General features: G+C 37.8%; 1 protein-coding gene across 1 annotated transcript; it reads right to left on the bottom strand.

The window, feature by feature from the left end:
- Positions 1 to 1,764: 1,764 nt before the first annotated feature.
- On the bottom strand, positions 1,765 to 5,538 carry LOC101315384 (UDP-sugar transporter UST74c-like). The gene is made up of 10 exons (XM_004288735.1): positions 5,390 to 5,538; positions 4,537 to 4,613; positions 3,956 to 4,114; positions 3,722 to 3,855; positions 3,419 to 3,549; positions 3,274 to 3,318; positions 3,062 to 3,159; positions 2,552 to 2,659; positions 1,946 to 2,002; positions 1,765 to 1,839 (listed from the first exon to the last, which is right to left on the bottom strand). The coding sequence occupies exons 1-10, from the start codon at positions 5,469 to 5,471 to the stop codon at positions 1,765 to 1,767; spliced, it is 966 nt and encodes a 321-aa protein (XP_004288783.1). The 5' UTR covers positions 5,472 to 5,538.
- Between the last annotated feature and the right edge of the window lie 9,217 nt (positions 5,539 to 14,755).

The following is a 14,755-nucleotide window of genomic DNA, read 5'->3' as shown; positions in this document are numbered from 1 at the left end:
TTTGGGGAACTGCAAAAGAATAAGAAAGAAAAGACTAGGTCTCACACAGTACTCTCACTCATTATTTAGGGCGATAAGTTCGCGTGCCACTACCCAAACAGATTCCCCCACGCCTTAAACCCTCACCGGCCATGCCATGAACTTCCCGTCTATCTTTTCTTCCAACACCAGATCCTAGGAGAGGTCAAAACTCAAAATCTAAATGGCCGAGTCATATCTTACGTGACACGTATGATCCACCAATTTTATAGATTTTATTTAAACACCTAAAACAAATATTACCGGTCCATAACTCTTTTATGAGCTTATAACATGTAGTTGCACCCTGTGTATACAAGAATTTTTAAAATATAATGGATAAGATCCGTCAAGTTTCTCATGCTTCCGCTGATTTTGGATATTGCATAGAGGAATTACTCAGTGAAAATGAAGAGTAGACAATTCCAAGATCAGAATATATTTCTGGCCTGATGATCCTTTTGAGACTGACTGATAGTCCAGTCTAGTCTAGCTAATTGATTAAAGAGGGTAGACAAAGCGACACTCATAAGTGAGATTTCTTTCAGGCTAAGCAGGGGCCATGTTGTTGTGTGTTTGTTGTTGCTTGCTCGCTTCTCCTTTTTATTATAATCACCATTCTGCTCAGCAAAGCAAACATACTTTCCTTAACAGTGGTCATCAAACAGAATATTTGAACCAAACCCACACCACTTTTCTCTTCTCTGTTTGCTTCTTTTCAATCTCTTGCCTCCCACACGCCACTACCTTTTCCCCTTTCTTTTTTCTTGTGAAGTTTCAAGTTTCCCTAGGGCTAGAATCACCAATTATGCATGGTCAATCTACCACATAGAGTTGGCGAGAAGGTGCAAAATCTCTATCTTACAGTCTCGTAGTCTCTACCACAGTGTTGGCATGAAAAGTGAGCATGAGAATGCAGTAAGCTAAGCTTTTTTGATGCATGATGACACTGATGGGTGTTTCAGTCATGCATGACATTTAGTCGGTTCTTAGCTTTGTGAGGCAAGAAGGACCTACCTGACTAACCTGAGTACCGAAAGTTTATAACTTATAACATAACACTGGCCTTCGTACAATGCAGAAGCTTCTTAAAGTGCATTTTCTCCAGCTATTCAAACTTCAAAAGTAAAATAAAACCATTACCTAAAGTATGATGAAGTGACTGATCGACATTTGTCGGTACCAAGTATGTCATTACATCCATTCAACATTTCAACATCAAACTCTTAGCTGGAAGCTACCCAAAATAGATAATGGTACTACTGTCATCCCAGATTAGCATCTAGTAATCATCTACACCTTTTCTTTTCTGAAAGAATCATCCACATCTTTTCTTGTTTAAATATAACTTATCCAGTCCGAAATGGTTTTTTTTGGCTGCTTGATTAAGATTAAAATTTCATTTGAGATCATTTTCCTAAAATTCTTGATGCAGGGGAAGAGGGTTCATCAGTTCATAGTACTCAACAATATTCAATAGTGTAAACTTAGAGGAAAGGTACTGACTTGACCTAGTTGGTGTCCAGTAAGTCTAAAATCTAGGTGAGCTCTGAAGTTGAGCATGTTTAGATGAAATGATGAGCTGCATTATGATACATCTATGGCAAATGATCATTTATTTATTTTGTGAAGTATCTGAAATTACAAATCAAAATTTGACAGCAGATGCAGGCAAGTCATTCCCAGTCACTGGAGCACTCACCTCCTCGATGAAGGAAGACTCTTACACAGGACGCAGCCGCTTGCTTATATCCCTCTGAGTTTACAGTAAGCATACAAGCAGGACCCAAGAAAACCAAGAGATTGGCCAGCAACATTTAACTATAAGGAAAGCAGGGCAGTAGTTCACATGGAAAAATAGATTGTCAGTTATGAGCATTGCATAAATTACAGAATTACAGCTAAGTAGGAGTTAATTTATGCTTACCAAATTAAATGGAAGCCCTCCAAATAGCAACCAGCCAAGTCCAATAGTCAGAAGATCCTAAAATAAGATATGAAAAGGTTAAGCAGCAATTATGAGAGAATGGCACAAAAAACTGTATTAACTAGTACATTTCAAGAAACTGGACGTGCTTTAAACCTCCTCTTCCCTTTTGGCCAGTTCAAGGTAAATCACTAAGTGCTGAAATGAAGGCCAGCACTTTTAGCACTTTCAAATTAATCCATTAACCATATGAACATGCTTCACAATGGCTGTGATATATATACCAACTAATAGTTCTCATCATCGGTTCTTCTAGCTTCTGTGTTGTCAATACTTTTGGGGGTAGTATGACAGACTAATGACAGAACAATGCAAAAAAGAGTGTGGCTCACTATGCACTTGATTAAGAGAAGTAACAGGTACATCCCTGCTTGAATACATGTGAAGTGAAATACTAGCTTCATGAACTTTCAGAATGAAAAACAATCACACTATGTCACCAGACTCTAAGGAAACATCATTAGTATATGATTGTAATAATATCCCCAAGCTGCAAAAATATCTGTATATCATCCTAACTGAGGTCCGAAAGGAAACGTTACACACCTTCAGATTACCACAAATTGTCTGTGTGAGAGCTGAATTGAGGGTTGTATTCCAAAATACGCAATAATTTATTGAAAAAGCCATAACACAGGAAAGAAGCATCACAGCCTGCAGAATTTAGCATGTAAAAAGTTCAACTCACAAATGTCAAAAGATTGGTGATGATAATGACCAGATACCCACAAGGCTCAATTTAAAGAAAGGACTCGAAGCATTTTTAAGTTGGATATTCACAGGAAAGTATGAACGTATGGTAGTACATGTTTTCGCTTCTTAATCCCAAAGCATGAGGCATCAATAGGCATGTTGACAGTCCATATAAACCATTTATGAATTTGAACAGGAAATGAATGTCAACAGTAAACATTCGATAGAATACAGGCAATATAGAATCACATAGAAAGCTATACATATGGGAGATAATGAAAGGGCGAGAGATAGTAGAGTTTTGAATAGTCCTCATTGAATAGTCCTCAGAATGATAAATCTTCTAGTGAAAAAAATAAGCACCTGAAAACCAGGGGAGAATAGATCCGGGAAATTCATCATCCCTGTTAAATCACCTCTGATTGATGTCCAAAACAGCAAGACTGGTCCACATATTATTCCTATAATACACAAAACAGATTGCCAAACATATTCATATACGGCCTAATGTACATGCTCTAAGAAAAAAGAATCACAAGCTCAACAGCTAAATTTGTGTAGGATTCTTATCTCACCATTGCACCACATTAAGCCAAAGGTACTGAGACCACTAGACTTGCCTGCACAATCGAACCTATATTACACTTTGCATGTTCAGAATAACTAAGAATGGCTCAGACATAAAAGGTGAAATAGACAACAAAAGAATGAAAGAATTACCAATATGAGCTATAGAAGCAAGATATATTGCTGTACAGATGTTTGCAACAAAAACAACAGCATAGCCATAGGCATCAAAAGACAAATCCCGAGCTCCGGCACAAAATGCACCCATAATAATTATCCCCACACTGATGAAGTCCTTGGATGCATTGCATTTACAAATGTGTTAGCCACGAAGAGACCTTCAAGAAACTATACCCTTAACTCACATCAATCCATTTTTAACTATGGACAGAAAATAACCAGTTAATCATTTAGAGTTTTAGACAATCACTAATGAAAAGAAGATGTATTGCATACCTGCCTAAAACACGATATGAATGTTTCTGCCCGGTCAAAAGATACTCAATGACCATTGTAAAAGCTACAGTGGTTCGTCTGAGGGTGGTGTACATGGGAACACTTATACCACGGACTGATTCCATTGTAACCAACTTCCATCAAAAGGAGTTATTAATATGCAAATTATATGGATCAAATTTCTAATATAGCCACAAAATGTGAAAGGTTTCACACTGTGTATGCTATACTTACCATGTAAAGCAAATAAGACACCGCGAGAGGAAGAGTATGAACCAACTTCTTCAATGGCACAAGGGTAACTGGATTGTTTGTAGTGCTATGTGGCTCAACTGTGAAAGAAATGATCTTCCAGCAATTCATTGCATACAGCAATGCACAAGACGATATCATCTAAAACCAACATTCAGATACCACTCTAAGCTAAATACTATTCAACTGAAGTATAAGTTATCATACACATTTAGGAAAAAGAAAACAACTTTCAAGTAATATGCATCTGGATGTGATGATCATCAAATATCCAGGATATTTAGACTATACTTTCATGCCCTTTCAATAGTATAAAGTGATTGACCATGGAGCAATTCCCCACAAGCACACTCAATTTTAAAAATAAAATAAAATTGAACAAGATCTAAATCAACACTGTTGTAAAGAAGAGTATGGGGAAGCAGTAAATGGCTATAGCATCAATTCTATAGGGAGTGATCGATTGCAGAAAAATTCTTGCTAAAACAAAGGGCATTCTAGTTCACAAATCAAGGAGACTAGACTGTCCCTTAAAATAAACTCAACAAATGTGGTACAGCTACCTGAAAAAGAGTGATGACATTTGCAGATTGGAAATTGTATGAAGAGAGGGCTGCTTTATTGAACATTATCAAGAGAACTGTATTAAGAAGGAACAAGCATAAACATACATGTTACATAGAATAATCAGTGTGTCAGTGACCATTACACAGAAAGGTAGATAGGATAAACCATACACATACTGAGATCAAATAGCATTGAGAAAGCAATGCTGAGAACCCCATAAAGAAACACAATTAGAAGATCTTAAATCAGCAAAACTCAATACCAACACGAAATGGGGAAATATAAGAACACATTTTGACTGTTCAAAATTGATACACCCTTAAAGTCAGTTACTCCAATGCAAAATCGATCTAATCCACATCAACAGTAGTCACTAATGACCACAAAGTCTCCTTTGTGCTCCATCATTCGTTCCCGCAATCACATCAGTTCATCCACTATCAAATCTTTTTATCTTCCCAGGCCCCTGTGCCGACCACATTATCTATTCAAGGATCCACCATATTACACACACACTATGTACTCATCTTTTTTCTGTCATTCACATAGTTTTATTGATAAGTCCACGTACAGAATAACAGTCTTTAACTCAAATAAGCATACATCATATACAATCTTTAATACAATGCTGGACCTCCTTCACGTAATTGTAACGTTAATGATCACAGAAATACTCAAACCTCAGAATTTTTGAAACTATTTCCTCTACCAAAGACAAAAATCAAAGCAGATAAGTAATATAGGAGCAAACTTAACACAGATACTCAAAAAACACAGAGACCAAAGATTGAGGTTAATTATTGAACAACAAAAGCTTTCACATGTAATGGAGGAAGGAATAAAAGAAACCTGCGGAGGCCATATAAGAAATGGCAGCATAAGCTCCTTTCTTGGTCATAGCCGGATCTTTCTGGTTCTTCTCTGACTCCATTGTGTACCCAAAAACGAGAGGTTTTGAGCTATTTAACGATCACCAAGAAGGTTTGAGGCTATTGAACAGTGGGGTGGTGGCAGTGAAAGCCAGAAAGGGGAGGGAATATTAGTGATTTTCTTCTCTATCTAGAGAGAGATTTCTGGCTAATAAACTAGGGGAAATAAAGGCCTTGACCAAAAGAATTCATTTGTTACAATATTAATTGCCAATATGATGGTTACATGTGTACATGTACGATTATGGTTTTCTTTTTCTTTTTTTGAAATTTGTATGATTATGGTTTTCTTTCCCTAGCCTTTTGATGCACCCTTTTGATATTTCTGAAAAGAAAAAAGAAGCTCTTAAAGAAATCTATTTATTGATAACTATTATGGGGTAGTCCGATTTTATTTTTAATTTTTTAGACAACAACATCAAATTAATATATAAGGCTCATTTCTATTTGGTCTAGTGACATCAGTCTTCCATATGTAAGTAGGAGGTTGTGAGTTCGACTCACAATAGCCTCGTTGTGGCATTTCAGTTATCAGTATGATAAAAGAAAAGTTAATCGAAAGAAGCAAGAACCCAACTCTTAACCAATAATTGGTGCTTACTCTTTTTTCTTTAAGGTTTGGTGTGGTTGTCATAAAGCTTTGATTAACGAAACAACGAGGATATTATGTTTAAACTCCTAATTGTAACAAAACAAGCTCCTAATAGATACAACCACGACCCCTAACAAAATAAGCTCAATGGATACAACTACAACCCCCCTTACATTCCTGATGTTTTGATTACTGTTTTGTGTAACGTTTCAAAATCCTATAGCAATTAGTTTTTTTTTACATTAATCGGGAATCCTCCAAAATATTTTAGATCTATCCTCATCCTTTTAGAAGTTCAATTAGCATCAAGATAATCACTCATTTTTATTTTCCTTTAATTCTTCAACTTCAAACTTATCTTTTTTTAGGGTTAAAAAATTAAAATTCCATTAATGGAAACAAATTAACTACTCCAAGCGGGACCCACGCGATAAAATAGTCCCACCCTCATATAATTTCCTTGGGCTACACGGACTCCACAAAAACCAGAATCTGAAAACACTAATAAAAAGGGGCACTTTGGGCTAATTCTATTTACGGTCCACACACCCTTGCACCCAGCCCAAACCCTCTCTCTTCCTCTCTGCAAAACCCTAAAGCTTCCGCCGTCGCCGGAATCCCGAAGCCTCACGCCGCCGCATCGCCCAGCCTGGCTCTCCTCGCTGCAATCACCTCCATGGTAAAATCCCGAATCCCTAGCTTCCAATTTCTTCAATCAATCTTTTCAATTTCGTCTCTGGGTTTCTGCGATAGTCGAAACTAGGGTTTATTGGGAGACTTCGAAAGTCGAGACCTTTCTATCGGTTTCGGATACCCTTTTGGCTGTTGTTGAAAACCCCTCTGGTTTCGTTCGCGTCCGGCTGAGGACGGCGACGGAGGTGATGAGTCTTTGTGTGTGAGAATTGGGGGTTTAGGGTTTATGGGGTGGCTTTGTTTTATGTGGAGGCGAACTGGGTTTTTGTTTTGTTTTCTATAGACTCTGTCTTCTTCATAGAGTCTTTTAGCCCTTTTTTTAGAGTTGTGTCTGTTTTTGGGCCCAACTGGTTGGTCTCTTGAAAAAAAAAATAAAAAGAAGGTTTAGACTAAAGAGAGAAAGAAGACTATGGGCTTGGCTCTTTAGTCCCCCAAAGAAGATGATGAAACTATATGCAAAGGAGCTTAGTTGCTCTGCACACACATTGTCTTGTAATTGGTTTTTTCAGATTCAGAATATATGCATGGCTGTTTAGTATGGATTGCATATTTGTGGTCTGGTGATCTCTACTATGATACAAGATGATACAAGTGTTTGTTACTTGCTATTGGTTATTTAACAACGCACACACATCTATATATGCTTTGACAAGTTGCATAGTTGAAACAATCATAGCTTATAAGTTCTCAGTACTATTTGTCTGCTACAGTGTCTGAGTGATCTGATGTTCTTGAGTAGGTTGATTTAGTTTATTGCTTTGAAGTTTGGATTCTTTTTTCATGTTCTGATCTGTATTCGTTCTCATTATGCTTTCCTTTGTATTCACTTCTGTTTTGGTTTCATGCTAACGTTCTTTCTGTTTGCCAAAATGCAGGATTTTATACCTGAAGAAAACATGATCATGCCTGATGAAAACAATATTGAGCTTGCCGCCTATGGAAACAATCATGAGGGGACAAATCATGACACAGAGCAGCCTAGCAATGGCTTTTGGGATCATATCACCCTGGAAACTGAAGAGCCAATGATGTCTCCTATTCAGCAAAACCCTGATGAAGTACAGAAGATGGCAATATCTGATCATGAAGAAAAGATCATAATCCAAACCCAAACTCATTATGAAGATCCGGAGACACCTTTCCCGGAATTTGAAAACAATAAGGCAATCTCCTATCCAAACAATGGCGCAGCTTCATATCCAAACAGTGGGGCAGACTCCAATCCGAACAATGAGGAGACAAATCATGAAACACAGCCTAACAAGCGGAGGAAAAGGAAGTCCACAGTTTGGGAGCATTTCACTATACAAACTGAAAGTGCTGGATGTAGGCGGGCATACTGCAACCAATGCAAGCGGAGCTATGCATATAGTAAGGGCTCAAAAGTATCAGGCACCAGCCACCTCAGGCGCCATGTTGAGAAAGGTTCTTGCGCTGCACTTCTCCGTAGCCAGGACAACAACCAATCTGAACCATCATCTTCAAAGGGTGCTACTAATTCATCAAAGCGTCGTTACAAACGAGCTTCTAGCACACCACAGTTTGTGTTTGATCAAGACCACTGCCGCAATGACATTGCGAGAATGATCATCATGCATGACTACCCACTGCATATGGTTGAACATCCTGGTTTTGTGTCTTTTGTACAGAATCTTCAGCCGGAGTTCAACTTCAACATGATGACCTTTGATACTGTCCAAGGAGATTGCATTGCAGCTTATCAGACGGAAAGGCAAAGCCTCAGAAAGTTTATTCAGCAGGGCGTAGCTGGACGCATCTGCCTCTCTTTGGATATGTGGACTTCCTCTCAAGGGGTGGGGTATGTGTTTGTTACTGGGCACTTCATTGATGCTGACTGGAAGCTGCATAGGCGGCTGCTCAATGTTGTGATGGAAGCTTATCCTGACTTGGACACTGCTCTTAGCCATGCTGTTAAGGTTTGCCTTCATAATTGGAGTTTGGAGAGCAAGTTATTTTCCGTCACCTACAATGATCAGCCATTAATCATGAGTGAAGCAGTTTTTGAAAGTTTAAAGCTACATCTTCCCTCCAATGGTCAACTATTGGCTAACAATTGCCTCGCACGCACTCTGAGCAGTATTGCAAAAGAAGTACTGGGGAATTCCCATGATATAGTCAAGAAAATCCGAGACAGCATCAAGTATGTGACGACTTCAGAGCCCCATGAGGAAAAGTTTCTTGTGCTTAAGAAACAGCTTCAAGTCCCAAGTGAAAGGAACATATTTCTTGATGACCAAACTAAATGGAATACCACATATCAAATGTTGGTGTCTGCTAATGAGTTGAAGCAAGTTTTTTCTTGCTTCGATACATATGATGCCGAATTCAACAAACAAGCCCCCTCAATGGAAGATTGGAAGTTAGTTGAGACTCTCTGCACACATTTGAAGTCAATTTTTGATACAGCATACATCCTAGCTACTACGACTAACCCAACTGCAAGTGTCTTCTTCCCTGAAGTGCGGAGGATTCAGGAAGAACTGTCAAAGCTTATAACCAATGAGGATCCCTTTGTTAGTAACCTTGCTCGAACGATGCTAGAAAAAATTAATACGTACTGGAAGAATTGTAGCCTGACTTTGGCTGTAGCAGTGGTCATGGATCCGAGGTACAAGATGAAGTATGTTGAGTTCACTTTCAAAAAAATTTATAACGAAGAAGAAGCTCAAACTTGTATCAAGATGGTTGATGATCGAATTCACGAGCTGTTTCAGGAATACTCTACAATGCCTTTGCCTCTGGCACCAAACTATGCAGAAGAATTTGATGTCTACATCATGAAGAATTTGAAGACACAGCTGGATCAGTATTTAGCAGAGCCTCCAATTCGAGTCCATGAGTTTGATGTTCTAGCCTGGTGGAAACTAAATCAGATGATGTACCCAACTCTTTCGCAGATGGCTCGTGACATGTTATCATTTCCGGTATCTACAGTTCCTTGTGACTCAGTTTTTGATACCAATGCAAAAGAGATGGATCAGTACAGGAGTTCCTTGCAAGCGGAGACAGTGGAAGCTCTTATATGTACAAAGGATTGGATGCAGTATGGATCCCATTAGGTCTCTAAGTAGTTCCATGCATAGACATGATACAGTCAGTAAAATTCTTTGAAATTTCTAATTTTTTTGAGGGATAGTTTTTACTAGCTTTGGATTTATATGCAGTTTCTGAAATGTGCATATGGTTTGATGGTTGAATTATAGAACTGTGATTCGATTCCAATGCTTTTTTCATCCCATTATATTCTAATTCCTAGTAGGATTAAGTTTTGTTCAATATAAATAAACACTCCATGCCCATACATACGTATAAGAGAGTAATATATACCCCATAGATCGATAATCCCAAAACACAATCAGTGCCGTATTTTGCCATAACATGGATTTGCAGGCAGATCATAAAAGAAAGAGGACAAATGAAGGGGAGAAAGTAAACAGGAGACCAAGAACGGCCACAGACCATAAAACAAAGAGGATAGACGAAGGGAAGAAAGAAAAGAAGAGACCACGAACGGCGGCCGTCGACGAGACGTTTCAGTTTCAGTCAAAAGATGTTGCCTCCGGCGGTCATCCTCGAAAAGAAAAAAGAAGGCCTGACGTGGGGAACAGGGAAAGTTCGAAGAAAAGGAAGGTCGACCTTATCAAAGACGATAATATGTTTGATAGGTCAACTGAAGCTAGCTAGCGTCCACGACGGAGCTCGTAAGATTCACGCCATGCAGCGCCTCATGTCCGCTGTAGATGGTCTCATGTCCGTTGTAGATGGTGAAAGTAAGCCCGAAGATCTGATAAGTTTGACCGAGGAGATTGAGTACTTTAACAAGATTCACGACAAGATTGTTGAGCTGAAACAGAAGGTGGTTGAGCTGAAACAAAAGAGTCTCAAAAAGAGAGAAGCAAATTGGTCTGAGCTTCCTAATGAGCTTCTAGAGTCGATCTTGAAAAAGCTTATACCTTGTGAATTTCACATCATTGGATTCAGACATATCCGAGAGTTTAAAGCCGTTTGTCAATCCTGGAGAGCGCGCCGCTGCAAAATCTTGTAGCTCGTACGTTCCTTTACCTCAGACTCCATGTCTCTTGCTTCACGGAGAAACACAAAATTCCATCTTGTTTGATCCTATTGGAAAGAAGAAGCACGAAATCAGGAACGTTCATGACTACACTCCTCGTGCCAGATGTGTTGGTCCATCATATGGGTATGTTTTACGAAGACAATGAGTTGAAAGAATTTAAATCGAAAGCACATCTCTTTAACCCGATTACAAGAGGCCGCATTTCAATCCCAGGCGATCAGAACCTTCCTAACTGCCCACCTGTTAAAGCTATTATTTCATCCAATCCCTCTTTCAACAAGAACTTTGTTGTGGTAGTGCAATTCGGATTTAGACTAGCATACTATAAACATGGAGACGAAGACATGTCCTGGAAGATGTTGAAAGTTGATGTTGATGGTGCGGATTATAATGATGAGGATTATTATGATGATGAGGGTTTTGTGTTTCATGATAACCTTTTAGTAGCGTTGGCACATAGCTTTACCAATGTTTTACATCGCAAGAGAAGATCACCTGTGCGACTCTGAAACTATAATCTCATGCTTTAACTTGGTGGAAGTCCTACCGGAAGAATAGTGATGAGGAGGTAGTGTCGTGGAAGCAGTTCAAAGAATTGCTTAGAAAGAAGTTCTATCCAGTAGGGTTTCTGGAGGAACGTTGGCACAAGTGGCATAACTTGCGCCAGAAAGTCAATCAGTCCGTATAAGAGTACACTACCGAATTTCAGAATCAAACTATGGTTCTAGATATATCCTTGACGGAGTATTCGATATTTACGAAGTACAAAACATGACTACATGAGTACCTCCAAAGGGAGTTGAGTTTGTTCACGGTACAATCCGTTGAAGAAGCTAGCGAAAAAGTCATCGCCATTGAGAAGAAGTTCAAGAGGAACGAAACCAAGGGAGATAGAAAACAGACTGTGGGTAAGTCGAATGATTACACCGTAGCTCTACGAAGAATTCATCTACTGCAAAGTATTTTACCTATTTGATGGAGTTATCATTGATGGGTGACATCTTACGTCTAACAAAAGAGGGGGAAAACAACAAGACTTTAAAGTTTGGTGTGGAAAAACTAGATTTACAAAGGGGAAAATGGGAGAACCTACAAAGTTTAGGCGACCAAAGTCTATTCTTTTTTCGCTTTTTTGGCAGACGGAGACAACGGCAACTAATGTCGATGGTGAACCCATGTTTCTTAGGATGTGAAAAGAACTCCATCTACTTCGCAATGAGAGAATTGGATAGATTTGTATCATTAGATAAATATGCAATATACGACCTTAAAAAAGAAAATAAAAAACCTGGGTGAAGAAGGTATGATAAAGTTGTTATGTGAAGATATACACATTAATTTTGGTAATGAACCCTTATGGATTATTCCTAATCCATGGTGAAGTTCATCGTTTTATTCACTCTGTCGATTAGAGTCTTCGAAATTATTCACAATCCAAGTTTTGCATTGCTGAGTATCAATTCGATCTGAACTATTTAATCTTGCTGCTGTAAATTTACGATCTTTAAATACATATTTGGCATCGGATGTGAGAAATTGAGTTGTGCGTGGAGTTGTAGCTTGTATTGTTGTTGTTGCTGGTATGTGATGTTTCTTCAAGAAAGAATTCATCGGCAAACTTAAATTGTATATATATGTGTGCTTCATAACCTTCATTTGATTACCCAGACATATATATTGCAAGGTTTTCAATAACATACTCTTAGTAAACGTACCAACAATAGATTCAGGATTACTTGAATGTAATGTAAAGGTTAGGGTAATATCAAAAAAAAAAAAAAAATTGTAAATGTTAGGGACTTCAAATGCTCTTCATTTTTATTCAGACCCTTTTGCAAACTATGAACTTAAACTCAATTTTCTGTCATCCAATGGGGAAATCACTATTACATTGGTTGGTTTTTTATTACGTAATTTGTCCTGAAATCTAGACATGCACCATTATTATTATTTTTTATATTTTTTTTTACTTTCTATGTTAGCCCTTTGTGTTATTAATTTAGTTACTTCCTGTATTGTTTTCTTTGGTCATCTAAAAGAGTTTGTAGATCAGGGTCAACTTTATGGCTTTTAATCGAATGCTAGCTAGTGATAGCTAGTATGAGTCTGTTTTTTGTTTAATCACTTAACTTTTTAATTTGCTTGTTCAGCTTAGCCAAATTAAGATTGTAACAAATTTGTTTGTTTAGTTGACATCGTCTTCTGTCACTAAGTTTCTCAGCTTCGATACGTGCTGTCTTGATCAAGAGGAGAATAATATTGGCAGTGTTGATGCAATTAACAGCTGAAGATATTAATCAGGTAAATGGTCACATGCAATTGAGATCCCCTTTTCAACGAATTTGTATATACTATATACTAATCAATGCCATGGAAATGACAACCAAAACGAATTAGTTATTAGGAACCCTTATATTGAGGACCCTTAAGTTGACGACTTTTTGGTTTATGGTTTAAAAGACCTATTTTTCGATCACATCTTGGAATCTCATCCGTTCAGTTTTTAGGTATATATGTGTAGATCAACCCTACAAATTTTCAGCCAAATTGGTGATCGTTAAGGTAACAAACTAGATTAAATTAATGGACGAACCAAATCTGTCAAAAATGAACCGTTCAAGTTCATAATTGGTAAATCACACTTATGAATGTCTTAACGATTTTCAATATGGCTGAAAATTTACAGAAATGATCTACTCATAAATACCTATAAACTGAACGGTTAAGATGTGGATATAAGATCGAAAAGTGGGATAAGCCAAAAAGTCCTCAACTAGTCCTCAACTTAAGGGTCCTCATTAGAAGGATTTCATTAGTTATTATGCCTTGAGAATAACTAATTAAAATGAATGTCCTTAGTTTGCTCATATTTCTTCTTTTTGAAGTCGTCCTTTGCTCATATTTCTTATGCCTAAAGTACTGTGAAGAGGGAGAAAAACAACGCTCTGCAAGTGTTTCCTCCATAGCCGTCTTTCTCAGCATCCTCACCTTTTTTCTTCCAACAATCATGCAAATAGGAGAAACGAAAAATAAAGAACACGACAATTTGTTTACCCATGAAACCTCAATTTGAAGAAAAATACTATCAGGGCTTTAATTCTTGAAATTTCCTATTGAAAAATTAATTCATTATAAAAAGAACGAGTCAATTTCAAACTCTGTAGCACTGAATGAGGGTACTATCTCTAGAACCCTAGCAGATATGTTTGAAACACTTTTCTTATTCGATTAATCTTCTTCAATATCCAAGGAACTAACCACATCCTTGATCCTTCAATCACATAAATAAGAAGTTCATCTCAACACAAAATGAACTTCTGACCTTACAAATTTTGCAACGGAAAATATATTATTTCTCAAACGCATTGCATGTAAAGATAGCTTTCAAGTTGTCTACGTCTTATTATTTATATACGTCCTTCAAACTCGCATGTACAACTTTTTCTCATCATCAACGTCATAAACTAATTTGATTTCTAAAAAAAGTCTTTAAACTGTACAATCACTAAAAACAAGTTTTTGTTTCGGCTTTATTGGTCATGGACTCATGGCAATCCATCATCTCAATTTCTTAATTATGAAAACCTGTTTTCTTTTTTTTCTACCTGGTTGACATTTCCAAATATGGTGACACATCATTGGGCTCACGGCTGTGCAACCAAATAAAGAGAGAGAGAGCAAATTAAGCAAAACCACCATGTGGGCCCACAATATTCGCTGGGCTACACACGTTTCGCACGTACCGCAATGAAAAGCGGAGGTCAGACAGAAGGTGTGGGCTGCCTTGTGGTCCGCTTCGCTTCAAACTTTTTTACATCGTAAGCAGAAAAATAAATTAATTAAAAAAAAATGAAATTATTGGACTCTCTTCAGGTCCAAATGCCCAAAAAAAAAAAAAAANAAAA

This window comes from Fragaria vesca, linkage group LG1, assembly GCF_000184155.1.
Source record: "Fragaria vesca subsp. vesca linkage group LG1, FraVesHawaii_1.0, whole genome shotgun sequence".
Classification (NCBI taxonomy): domain Eukaryota; kingdom Viridiplantae; phylum Streptophyta; class Magnoliopsida; order Rosales; family Rosaceae; genus Fragaria; species Fragaria vesca.
This window is presented reverse-complemented; position numbering and strand designations above follow the sequence as displayed.